This window comes from Aspergillus affinis, assembly GCF_023601865.1.
Source record: "Aspergillus affinis strain CMG 70 chromosome Unknown NODE_10_length_487445_cov_86_957759, whole genome shotgun sequence".
Taxonomy (NCBI): domain Eukaryota; kingdom Fungi; phylum Ascomycota; class Eurotiomycetes; order Eurotiales; family Aspergillaceae; genus Aspergillus; species Aspergillus affinis.
The window spans coordinates 387,674-399,681 of NW_026515791.1; the positions used below are offsets into that span (position 1 = coordinate 387,674).

Below are 12,008 nucleotides of genomic sequence, written 5' to 3' on the forward strand. Positions count from 1 at the left end.
ATACTCGACGTGCTGCTCGGAATGACGAGCCTGTGTTATCTGTTTGGACGGCGCATGCTGCCTTTATTCTATTTCTTTATCGGTGTACATATACACATTCGGGTCATAGGGGTTATGATGGTACAAAAATCAAGAGAATTCTTTCGTTTACACGTCATATGTTGAGGTTTTTCTTTTGCAAAGTCATCTAACCCTACCTACGTAAGCACCTATAATAACTAATAGTAATTTGTTTGTTCATTGTATGTTCACGTATGCCGCGAAGGTGTCTACTTATGTACACCGAAAAAAAAGAACGCATCTGTTAGTCCCACACGGCGCGTATGTTTCACTGCGCAAGATCCAGTCCGATGCTGATCAGGTAGTCGCATCGTCTCACCTGATCGGGAGGAGCGACTTCCATTCCCGTCTCGCCCGTCCTGATAAAAAGTCGGCGGTGTTCGTTATCTCTGCCCCACTGTTTCCACTCCGGGGTCCCTGGCCGACGATACAGGTTTGGATCAAATGATCGAATGAAGCTTGTCCAGTAGCCTTGCACAACCGGAATAATGGGCGCGTTCGTGGTGAAGTAGGAGGCCGGGGGATCATCGTCCGTCACATGCTGCGGACCGAAGATGGCGTTGACTTCCTGCGTATGGGCCGTCCCCTCGCCAGCGGCTTCCGAGTCTGGGTCCAGAACTGCGTAATGATAGTTCCAGCTTTTAACTCCGGCCCGGGCATACACGGAAGACATGTCCATTCCGGGACAGGTATACCGCATTTCTCCGTACGCGTTGCTGGCCGGTATCCAGTAGGGCCCGGCCTCGGGGTACTGGCGCGTCTCGTTTTCTTGGAGATACATGGCGTTGATGCGAGCGAGGTGACGTAGTTGGATCTCCGGGAACTGGCTCTGCAAGAAGATATCTGCCTCGCCAACAGTGGATATCTCCTTAGGGGCAAAAACAGTGCCTTCATTAGTGACATCGCCGAAGATGACCGGGACCTTGATGAAATTTCCCTTGTGGAAAAGGCGATACGTATAGTCGGGAACGAGCGTCCCATCAACAACCGGTCCGTACATATAGAGCGGCGCCTCTTGCGCTTTGGGTAGAGGAGTGTTTATGTTGACACTTTGAAGAGTTCCAACATCCAGGTTGCGCAAGCATGCAAGGGTATCCTCCTCGCTCGCGCAGCCGGTACGAATCACGAGGTTATTGTACGCGAATTGGCTTTCTTTCACGGTCAGCATGCCAGCAAAACTCTGAGATTCTGCGGCAGCCGCATGGAAAAGACCGTCGTCTCTCCCGCCATGCGCCGAGAGGAGAAGCGTGATCGACGCAGCGCCGGCACTGACGCCGCCAAGAACCACATGGTTCGGATCGCCGCCGAACTTGTACAAGGCAGATAGATGATTAGCCATGCCCTTCTTCTCATGGAGTAGACGACATACCTTGCGGATGTGTTTCTGGACCCATTGCAGGGCTTTGATCTGATCCTTTAGGCCGTTGTTCATACTTCCTCCTTTTTCAACCTCCTCTCCGGCCAAGAAACCATAAGGCCCAACACGATAGTTGAAGGTAACCACAACGATGCCCATGTGAGAGGCACGGATCAAGCCCGATGCGTCGTAGTCAGCCTGTGAATTTTCATTAAAGCCACCACCCTCGATCCAGAAGTACACGGGTAACGGTTTGGATATATTCCGAGGAGCATGGACATTGATAAAGAGGCAATCTTCCGCCGTTCCATCGGGGAAGACTTCTTCCTCAGTCACAGTAGGAATACACAGTGGACCGTGCTATGGCCGAGCTCTCAGTCAATGATCAATGAATGGCAGGTGCCAGGGAGGGGTGGTGACCGAAAGACGTACCTGAAATGCATCCTGAACCCCATCCACTTCCTCCGGATCCTGGGGCGCGGAAAAGCGCAACAGGCCTACGGGAGGAGCAGCATAGCGCATCCCAAGCCATTGGACGATGCCGTTGGGAAGTGGCTGGCCTTTGTACCGGGCGTAACCAAGGTCGACGGCGGTTCTCTGGGCGAAGACGCCGGACAGAAAGAGAACGCCCTGTGTCAACAGACCCACCCGGACCATTTCTGCTTTGAAATGAGGTTATTGGCAGATGAAAAATGGGCGCGACGATACTGGAAGGAGCAGAGGTGCATTTTCTCGCCGCGCTGCCAGCGGTCCCTGTCCCCCCTTTATACTCATTGAGACATCGCGTCGCGGGGATAGCGTTCTTGCACGCATTCCTACGGAGGGAGAGACAAAATCATATTGCCGGAATCCTGCGCCACTTCCTGCATTGAGTGAGGGGGTGGGTGGATGGAAAACAGATCGGCACGCGACTATTGCAAGCCTCATCACCTAAATCAAGCCATGTCGACCAGGATGTTTGTTTACTCCTTCCACCCAACCGTCATAGGTCATAATAGCATTCGGGCTTCGATGGAAGGAGGGGCGAAAGAAGAATGACAGCCGATGTGACAGCTCTCATTGTCAATCACGGAGCAGCATTTCTGAGATCGAGCCTTTCGAATTAGTCGAGTGAGTGTAGACAAGTGTAGGAGTCAAGTCGATCGGAGACTCGTCCGAAGCAAGGAAGGCGGGTGGAGTCGCCTGGGCGCCTCAGGCCAACCAGCAGGATCCAAAATCTCCGCATTTCCACTCTTCGAATCAACTTTCAACTGTCCTCCAACATCCCGTCTCTCTAGTCTCTCTCCGTTCCCCCAGCGGCCTATTTCTTTGTCCAGACTCCCAACCCCTAGAAATGGGTCCTCCTAAAGACCCCGCATCTGGGAAAGAGGAGGATGACTACATGTCTATGGTCATTGAGGAGCCCCAACAGAAGGAAACCTTTGCTCAGAAGAAACGTCGACAACAGCGTGAGGTACGTTGGTCGCCCAATTGCCCCCCAACCCGCCCCGCATAATATAGTCCGCATTGGACTAACTAGTTCCCTCTTATTGCGATACAGGCGGAGGCCCGCGCGAAGGTCCCCTCGAAAGCCGAACGAGCCACCCAGGAAGCTGAGCGCCGCGATGCCGCCCTGACCACCAGCACTCTGGACCCGTCCAACAAAGGATTCCAGATGATGGCAAAGCTGGGATTCAAGCCGGGACAGGCGCTAGGAAAAGACACGACGGATAAGGATAAGGAAGGGGAAGGCGCTAGCGGCTCTGGCGCGGGTCAGTCGCGGTCCGAGCCTCTCAATCTGGTCCTCAAGGAAGGCCGTGGAGGCATTGGCTTGGATAGCGAAAAGAAGCGCAAGTTCCGCGAGGAAGCCGAGGAGGCTGTCAAAAAAATCAAGCATGACGAAGGCGACTATCGCGATCGCGTGCGCCAGGAGCGGGAGACGCGACGCACCGAAGCCCAAGTGCACGCAGCCCAGAAAGTGGCCGAGCGACTGGATACCGAGGCTGAGGCAGATGAGGAAAGCTCCGCCCCTACGATGCATGAACACTCGTGCGGCCAGGACGATGACGTAACGGACGAGAATCCACCAGAGGAATCGAAGGAGAAAAAGGGCGCCGGCCGCCCCAAAACGACAGTGAAGCCAACCTCTCAGATCAATATTCTATACCGTGGCTTGATACGGGAGCGAGAGGAACGAGAGCGATCGCTGCAAGCGCGTCATCTACTACACTCCTCTCTCCCGTCCTCATTCTTCCCGAATCCTCGATTACCGACTTACGACGACCCCACACTTGAGCGAGAGGACAAACAGGCTCTTGCGGGGAATCCGGAACTGTCGTCTATCCTGGAACAAGAGTTGGAAGAGGAAGACCCTGAATTGGACGAGTTCAATGCACTCGATCCCGGCGAGCGGCTGGCCCGTTTATTGCAGCATCTTCGACAGAAGCACCGCTACTGTTTCTGGTGCAAATGCCGTTACGAAACCGACGAGATGGAGGGATGTCCCGGAATCACCGAGGAGGATCACGATTAATGAACTACCACCATGTATATTACAGCACTAGGGAAAAAGGAAAGGAAAAGAAAACCTTGAAATGTTGTACATCATGCATTGAATCATGGGCAAGAGGAGCATATTAGGGCTGTATAGTTGTATATACAATTGATGGCATAAGGTATGTAGAAAAACATCATTCCCCAGAAGGTAAAAGAGGCAATAAAATGAAAGAGAGAAGGGAAAGCAAATGAGTCCATTCGAACAGTATGTATGGGGGAAATAAAACATGGCAAAGAAGAAAAAGTATGAGAAAACCATCAACGCCCAAGAGAGAAATCATAAGGTGCAAATGCAAAGCCAAGGGTCATCCTTACTTGTGCAGGGAGCGGTGGAAGATTACTCTGGAGAATTGATGGTTTCCATCAATTGACTGAGCGAACGATTGGGAAGTTTCTGAATAGTCTGCGAGCAGTTGGCGCAGATGCGCAGGCAGCAGAAAACGCATCGGTATCGCACTTCCCGGTCGAACCGCTGGCAGGTCATACACGGCACCGGGTACCAGGCGTTGTTAGCCGCCGGCATGGACCGGTGGCCCTGGTAGCACGCATAGTGCAGCTTGTTCAACGGTGCCGCAATGGGCTCGTAATCCGGCGGCGTCCAGGGTCCGTTGTTCTCCTCGCTGGATACCGGCTCGATGGGTGCGTCAACCGCATCAACTTCCGGCTCGGGCTCAGGTTCCGGGATGAAGTCTTCCAACGGATCATCCGTATCATCCGATTGCCCTGGGCTCGGACCTGGAGCGTGATATGGGATATAATTATGCTGGGCCGGAGCATCCTGAGGACGATCTAACCCGGAAGCAACGGGAAACTTCAGCTCTTCGAGAGGAGGCGACGCTTCTTGCGGGACAGTTGGCGCGATCGGTTCCTCGGGTTTAGGGACGGGAACTTGAGGAAAGCGAGGAAGAGGTCGGTCGTTGTAACCATTGGTGTTGACGGTAGGGGACGAGCTGGCCGGGGGGGAAGGAAACGACGGCGGTCCCGTCGGGTTGGGCGGCAACTCTTTCTCCTGCGGTTTGGTGGAAGGTAGCACAGGCACGGTGTCTGTCGGATACAAGGAAGCAGCAGGCAGCTGGACCGGCTCAAAATCCTTTGACGGCGAGGGTTCCGAGGACTGTTGCTTCCTGAGTCCTCCTTTGATGGCGGAAAGCGACGGCATCCGCAGGCCGCGGGGGCGGTTCTCCTTATCGAGGATCGGCATCTCGATTTCTCTGGTCGTTATCGTTGTTGTCGTTGCGACAGCCTAGTCTTCTGGTTCCGGCTTATAAATGAAAGGATAATATACGTCCAGCGCAGTACTCGAAGGATGATTCAAATCGAATTAATGAGACAGAGAGAGACAGGCGGGGGAAAAGGATGTCAACATTCAGGCGGAGGATTATGAGCCTGGAGAAATAAATGGGCCGACTGGATGGTTCGTTAGCCGACAACTCTGGGTCAACGCCAATCGAGTATCAAAAAGAGTGTCTGTAAATGAGTGCGGGAAGGCAAGAATGAGGGCGAGGATGAAAACGATAAAAGAGTGGTTGAGAGAGAGAAAAGAAGAGAAGAAAAAAAGTTCCAGGGCCACCGGGGGCGCGCTAGAATGCTTAGGAGTGACCTAGTCCAGTAGATACAGGGGAAACCAAACAAAAAAAAAAAAAAAAAGAGAAAAAAAAAAGAGAAAAAAAAGAGAGAGAGAGAGAGAAAGAGAAAAGTTAAGGCGATCCACAATTGGGACCAAGAAAACTTGGAACGGGGTCGATCCGGATCCCGGACACAATCAAGATTCAATTCATTTTATCCAGTGGGGACCAGGAAGAAATGAGGAAGGTGAAATATCAGGACCAGGATCTATCCGAGGAATGACCGACTGACATTTCTCTCTCTACCAGACAGGGAGGAAGTCCTGAGTAAGTGTACTCTGTACATGTACTTCGGGCGAGGACCGGTTGCATCATGCATGGCGATCGCTATCAGAGATCGATATTTCCAATTCTCCGATCCCACCAAATCAAATTGACCCTGGCGGTGGATCTCTGAAACCCGATCTGAAACATGCCAGCCAGGGAAAGTTGACAGGATCATCGTGAAATGACAGTCCACAGTACACAGGAGGAAGTAATATTTCCAAAGATCTATCATCCTGGATCCCTTATCTCGTAGCCAACGCCAATTTGATCTCCAACAGACAGAGGAACTCATTCTGGCCGCTCATCCTTGCCGACAAACATGCACATGAGAGCAAGAGGGCAAAACAAAGGAAAAATCTATGACAATGTATGTATATAGAAAAAGAAAATTCCGGTCCCGCCATGCGAATACGAATGAAAATGAACATGAAAATGCAGTAACAGAACGAATTTGTCAAAAGTGAGTGAACGCATCCATCGTCGCCGTTCCCATCCAGATGCACGCAATTCCAGACCGCAAGAAAAAAAGAAAGAAAGAAAAAAAAACAAAACAAACAAACAAACAAAAGGTAGAAAGATCAACAAAAACATAAAACCGAGACGTCCGCCCTGCTACGTCGCCTTACTCTGCATTCCCTGGGCGTTATCGCATCACGACTTCGCCTCGGTGTTGCCTGCGGTGCCCGTAACCTCGACCGAGCGGGTCTCAAGCTCCTTGGAAACCAAATGCTCGTCGTTCTCCTCCACAGTCGCCTCCGGTTCCACCTTCTCTGATGCCGACACTGGACGGTCCTCCTTCGGCTGCGATGGGGTCAGTGCGGAGACGTGCGAGGTCGATCCTTCCGCGGTCGGTTTTGAAGAAGTGTCTTCCACATGTTCGGCGGATTCGGATTTCTCCTTCTTTTCCTCATCCCCGATCACCGCGGCCAGACTTCGAAAATTGAACATTGGCTCGGATGTCGAGTTGTTTGCATCGCTGGCCCCTGCGTGGTCCTCCGACATAGACTCGACGAGCGAAGAGAACGAGGAGGCGCTAGAAACGTGTCGTAAATGAGACGGCCTCGTCGGCTCCCGGGGCGAGGGCTGCACGGCCGGAGGCTGACCTTCCGCATTAACCGATGAAGCATGCGTATGATTTGAGCCGTCGGTAACAGTGACAGGCCAGGTGGAGGTAGCACCCGTCGGTTCATTGGACATGCGCTCCACTTCCTTACCCTTGCCTCCGGAGGTGGCTTCTTCGCCGACAATGGACGAAGAACTGCTGATCACCCTTCCCAGCCCTGTAGGCACGTCCAGAGCGGAGCTGCTCGCATTGTTACTGTAGATTCCAGTTTTTCGCGCCACCTTCTCTGCTTTTTTAGCTTCCTTCTCCCGTCTCTTACTCTCCTTCCTGATTTCCTTCTCCTCTCTCTTGCGGCGTTCGTCCTCGCTAGCTAGACTCAGCCGAATCGCCTCCATCATCATCATTTCCTCCAAATCATCGATGCGATTCCGTCGTGAGCTGTTTCGCGGCGGTGCAACAGGACCAGATGCCTCCTCATTCGAGTCAGTGTCGTTCCCGGTACCGCGGCGGTCAGTTAGAAAGGTAAAGGCCTGTAGGGCTGGAGAGCCCGTGCGACCCGAGCCGCTGGGCGCGTCCGGTGCTCGTCGCCCCCGTCGCCCGAGACTGAAGTTTCGCGACTCGCTCCCATTTGGGTTTGTATTCACCAGGTACGCTGCAGTGTGCAGAGCAGTGGCCGCCGCCGACCTGCGTGCGGCGTGTGCTCGAGCGTTTGCCAGCTTCTGGGCCCAGTCAGGTCGAACCTTGTCGGTCGTGATCACGGTGGGATCACTGGCAGACAGCGAGGTAGCGCGTCGACGGCCCACGACAGCCGCAGCATTTCCGGAGGAAAGAGAAGACGTCGATGATAGAGGGGATGCGAAGTTAGGGCGCGAAATCGGGTCAGAAGCATATGACAACCCCCTGCGGAAGGATGGAGGTGCATATGTCACCCCGAATTCCGGCTGCACGCAGAAGGGACAGGCTGCAGGTTCCGAGACGAGCTGACAGTCTTGGCTCTCGGCACGGTCGCCCTCGGAAGTTTCGGCCGGGGCAGCATTCGGGTCGGCATCCCCATGCTCCGGCGGATGGGGGTCGGGGCGCTTGATTTGAACGAAACATTCGGAACAGATAGGCTGGTCGCAACACCTCGTGCGATTGAGATAGGGTGGATAGTACAAGAAGCAAATGGGGCATTCTGCCGCATCTTTGTAAAGGTACGCCTCGATGGGCTGTCCGTTGACAAATGGGTCTCGAGGAAGCTGAAGTTCCCGGGGACCAGGGTCAGCCTGGGAACTGTGTTTTGACGTGGTAAGAGATGCGAGAGTTTTTGCCCTTGTCCGAAACAGCGGTGAACTCGACGTGCCGGAGGCAAGTGGTGACGAAGACGGTAAAGACTGGGCTGGGTTGGACGACTGGGATGCATCAGACCCATAAGACTGTGATCTCGATGTTATTGGTACAGTTAGATGCTGGATAGCTTGAGAATCCGTTGACTCTTTGGTATCCTCGGTAGACTTAGGAGGGTTCTTATATTCCAATTCGGGAGGGATCTCGTCGGGCGGAGGAATGGGAAGATCGCGCGCCGCCGCCATCAACTGATGTTCGGTCCATGAATCGGAGAAGTCGTTGAGTCCTCGCCAGAAAGGGGCAAGCCGTCGTTCGATCTGCGTTCAACGGTCAGCATTGGTCGTACGGGCTTTAAGTGATGGGGCTCAAGTTACCATGAGTTGCCGGACAACGGCTTTGTTGAAATCCTCCGTGCCCGTGTAGACACCTTGCGTCACCAAATAACCCCCATCCACGTGCTCTTCTCTCATACTACGTTCCCGTTCCTTGACTCTAGCGACCCGCTCTCGCTCTAGCCGGCGAGCCTCCCGTTCCTGTCTGGTCTCTCGTCGATGTTCGAGTGTCGCCACGTCGCGCTCCGAGCTTCCGCCGATTCCGAGGATGGAGAGATCAGGCCTGCTGCCTCGCGTTGATCTTGAACCCTCGGCATGATACCTCTCACCGTAAGGCGATCTCCCATGGCCACTTGTCGAGCCCCATTGATGACTTCGGCGATTCGCGGCGAGAGACGGTCGGCTCTCTTTCGTTTGCGAGTTACCCATCTCGCCCGAGAATGGGAAAGGGGAGGTTGAAGGTTACAATAAGGGAAAGTGGGGGGGGGGGGAACTAGATAGGCAAAAACAATTGACAAACGAGAGGACGGCCGCTGAGAAGGCCGAATGTCCGTTGTGTAGAAATAAAAAAAGGCGGACAGGAGAGTGAGGTAGAGGAGTGGAGTGGAAAGTTGACCAGGAAGAAGGGCACCCAAGATCGGGAGTTAGCCCGGCGGAGAATATCAGCCAAGCAACCAGGGTCGGAGTGGAGAGTAAGCTAAAAAGGACCCTCAGTTGCTAAAGCGGGGAGCGAAAATGGGACGGTGAATAGGTGACAATAATAAATTCAATGTGGCCATGTGAGCGACACGACGCTGGTTGGTCTGCAGGGAGCGGCGATGAGATCAGAATGCGGGCTTTAGTTAACCGCGGGTGGAGGCCATAGGCAGGAAATGGGCCGGCGATAGGGATACTGGATAGATAGCCCAGTCGACGGATCGAATGAGATGGGATATGGGAGGGAGTTGTCGTATGTACGTTGGGTAATCTGAAGGAGATAGAATTGTTTACAAAGGTAATGACAAAAAGTTGACAAGAGGAGGGTCCAAAAGGGAATGGGAGATTAGGAAGATAGGGAGGAGGGAAGAGAAGGGAAGAAGGGAGAGAGAGAGAGAGAGGGGGAAGAAGGCAGAAGAGAGGAGAGACGGAGCGACGGAGAGAGAGGTATGACACTTGGAGAGGACGGGATACCCAGGTAACTTGGTAAGGTAACTGGGGAGTCCCAGGAAATGCTTGGAATGTACTGTACCGGTACTGTATATACCCGGAGAACGGAATAACTACAGATGCTTACCTATTATCTCGGTAGAATACCTGGTGAGACGGTATGGCCCGGTACCATCATACGCAGGCCTCTCTGCGCCTGCAGCATCCTGAATGCTCAAGCACCCCAGTTCCACCGAGACCAGGTGTGGCTGGTCAACCCGGCTGAGCCACACCTCTCCATTCGGGTTTGGTGCCAAAAAAAAAAAAAAAAAAACCCCCCATCTATTACTTTAACCCGGTTGATGCATTTTGCATATCGATTTTTGACTGATTCGAGCCTGATCCGAACGATAGACTTGCAGAGCTAGGATGTACTGATTTGATTCTTCTGTCTTTCCTCTTCTCTTCCACTTCCTCCCTTTGTGTGGTGTCTTTCGAGCTTATCGGTAGTTCACCTCTCCGTTTGACTGCCTCTCATTGCCGCAAATGACGACCGAAGCTCAGACTACTAAACGCCTTCACATTACCCCTTTCACACCGGATCTCCTACCCTCCGTGCTAGGTGCCTCGGTTCAACCCTTAGCCACTGAAGTCTCCTTTCATTGCATCCCAACTTACCCGGAGAATAATTACGGCTACGTGACCCTACCCGCAATGGAGGCGGATAAGGTTAAAAAGAAGTTGAACGGATCGATTCTCAAAGGCCGAAAATTCAACGTGGAGGAAGCCCGGTCACATAAGAGATCTCGAGACGAGACTGAGGCCCACGGCCCGGCGTCCGATCGCAAATCTACCTCCGACAAAAAGCAGAAAAAGCGAAAGTCCGAAGACAATGTGTTAGATGGGTATGAGATTCCGTCGGACCGCAAGGTTAAGAGAGGCTGGACCGAGTCGACACAGCATAAGGGGGAAAGACGCAAGGATGAAAAAAAGAAGGGGAAGGATCGGAAATCGTCCAAGTCCCAGGCCAAATCCAAATATACTGAGAAACCCGAATGTCTTTTCCGGACAAACATCCCTCCCAACCGACACTCCCCCGCCGAAGAAAAGCCAGAAAAGCAGTCTAAGAAAAAAAAGAAGTCTACCCAGGAGTCCGTGGTCCATGAATTCGCCAATACGGTTACTCACCCAAGTTTCCTTCGGTCGGCCGGTGATGAGGCAGCACCCACATCTTCCTTCGTAGAGGGTAAGGGATGGGTGGACGAGTCCGGGAATATCAAAGAACAGGCCAGCGACCACATCAGAAAAGCCGAATACAAGCCTGGGCAAATAGACGGCGCTAAACAGAAGGGCCGATCAAACACGTCTCTGGCAAGCAGGGAGTCCAAGTCCAAGAAGGCTCCCCCCAAAAATGATGCATCTGATGAATCGGATGATTGGACCTCCTCCAGCGGCGCTTCGTCGTCTGATGATGAGAGCATGTCATCCAGCTCATCGGATTCAGAATCGTCTTCCAGTGGTGATGAGATTGATGTGCAGACAAAACCTGAAACATCCGCCGAAACCCAGAATGGCGGCCCCGCGGACTCTGATGCATGGGTAGATGGCAGCCAGACTTTGGCCAAGGCGACTGAGAAGTCTCTCCCTCAAGAAGTCCACCCACTAGAAGCGCTGTTTAAACGGCCTGCCCCAGGCTCGGCTGAACCCGAACCTCAACCCGAGCCGAATGCGCAATTCAGTTTCTTTGGTCAGGATGATATAGAATCCGAAGAGGAGATGGAGGAACCAGCTGCGCCGCAAACGCCGTTCACGAAGAACGACTTGCAAAGTCGAGGATTAAGGAGCGCCGCTCCAACACCTGATACTGCCTTGTTTAATCGGGCCGTGAACTGGAATCGGGATCAGGACGAGCCCGTGGACACGGATGATGAACCGTACACCACCACCACTCCGGTTCCGAAGACCGGAGCCGCATCGAAGGAAGAGTCTGATTTCACGAAATGGTTCTGGGAGAACCGTGGAGACAACAACCGTGCCTGGAAGAAACGACGGCGAGACGTCGCCAAGGAGCAGAGACAGCGAGAGAACAGGAAAAAGGGGATGAGGGGCAAATCTTAAATCTATGCCATGCCAGCATTCAAAAGATATCTGCCATAATAATGTATTTCCAGCACGACTTTGCCTCTCGTAATCTCAGTATTACACGCTTGGTCCTGCGTATTGCTCGACGGGTATATATAGATAGGGGCCTCTAAACGAAGAAGATATGAAACTCCACAGACAATGGAGGAAAAGAACGCAAAACTGCTCCCAACTTT

The 12,008-nt window shown here is 53.0% G+C and overlaps 5 protein-coding genes across 5 annotated transcripts; 2 read left to right on the forward strand and 3 right to left on the reverse strand.

Moving 5' to 3' along the window:
- Positions 1-328: 328 nt before the first annotated feature.
- Positions 329-2,074, reverse strand: KD926_000524 (putative triacylglycerol lipase; the record flags this gene model as incomplete). Its single annotated transcript, XM_053096436.1, has 2 exons — positions 329-1,777; positions 1,850-2,074. 2 exons carry the CDS (start codon positions 2,072-2,074, stop codon positions 329-331), a joined length of 1,674 nt encoding a protein of 557 aa, XP_052959594.1.
- Positions 2,075-2,750: 676 nt separating this feature from the next.
- On the forward strand, positions 2,751-3,929 carry KD926_000525 (putative G-patch domain protein; the record flags this gene model as incomplete). The annotated part of the gene is made up of 2 exons (XM_053096437.1): positions 2,751-2,870; positions 2,958-3,929. 2 exons carry the CDS (start codon positions 2,751-2,753, stop codon positions 3,927-3,929), a joined length of 1,092 nt encoding a protein of 363 aa, XP_052959595.1.
- A 360-nt stretch (positions 3,930-4,289) lies between these two features.
- Positions 4,290-5,153, reverse strand: KD926_000526 (uncharacterized protein; the record flags this gene model as incomplete). Its single annotated transcript, XM_053096438.1, has 1 exon — positions 4,290-5,153. The coding sequence occupies one exon, from the start codon at positions 5,151-5,153 to the stop codon at positions 4,290-4,292; it is 864 nt and encodes a 287-aa protein (XP_052959596.1).
- A 1,342-nt stretch (positions 5,154-6,495) lies between these two features.
- sip5 (Sip5p) lies at positions 6,496-8,994 on the reverse strand (the record flags this gene model as incomplete). The annotated part of the gene is made up of 2 exons (XM_053096439.1): positions 6,496-8,550; positions 8,608-8,994. The coding sequence occupies 2 exons, from the start codon at positions 8,992-8,994 to the stop codon at positions 6,496-6,498; spliced, it is 2,442 nt and encodes an 813-aa protein (XP_052959597.1).
- Positions 8,995-10,236: 1,242 nt separating this feature from the next.
- KD926_000528 (uncharacterized protein) lies at positions 10,237-11,808 on the forward strand (the record flags this gene model as incomplete). The annotated part of the gene is made up of 1 exon (XM_053096441.1): positions 10,237-11,808. One exon carries the CDS (start codon positions 10,237-10,239, stop codon positions 11,806-11,808), a length of 1,572 nt encoding a protein of 523 aa, XP_052959598.1.
- Between the last annotated feature and the right edge of the window lie 200 nt (positions 11,809-12,008).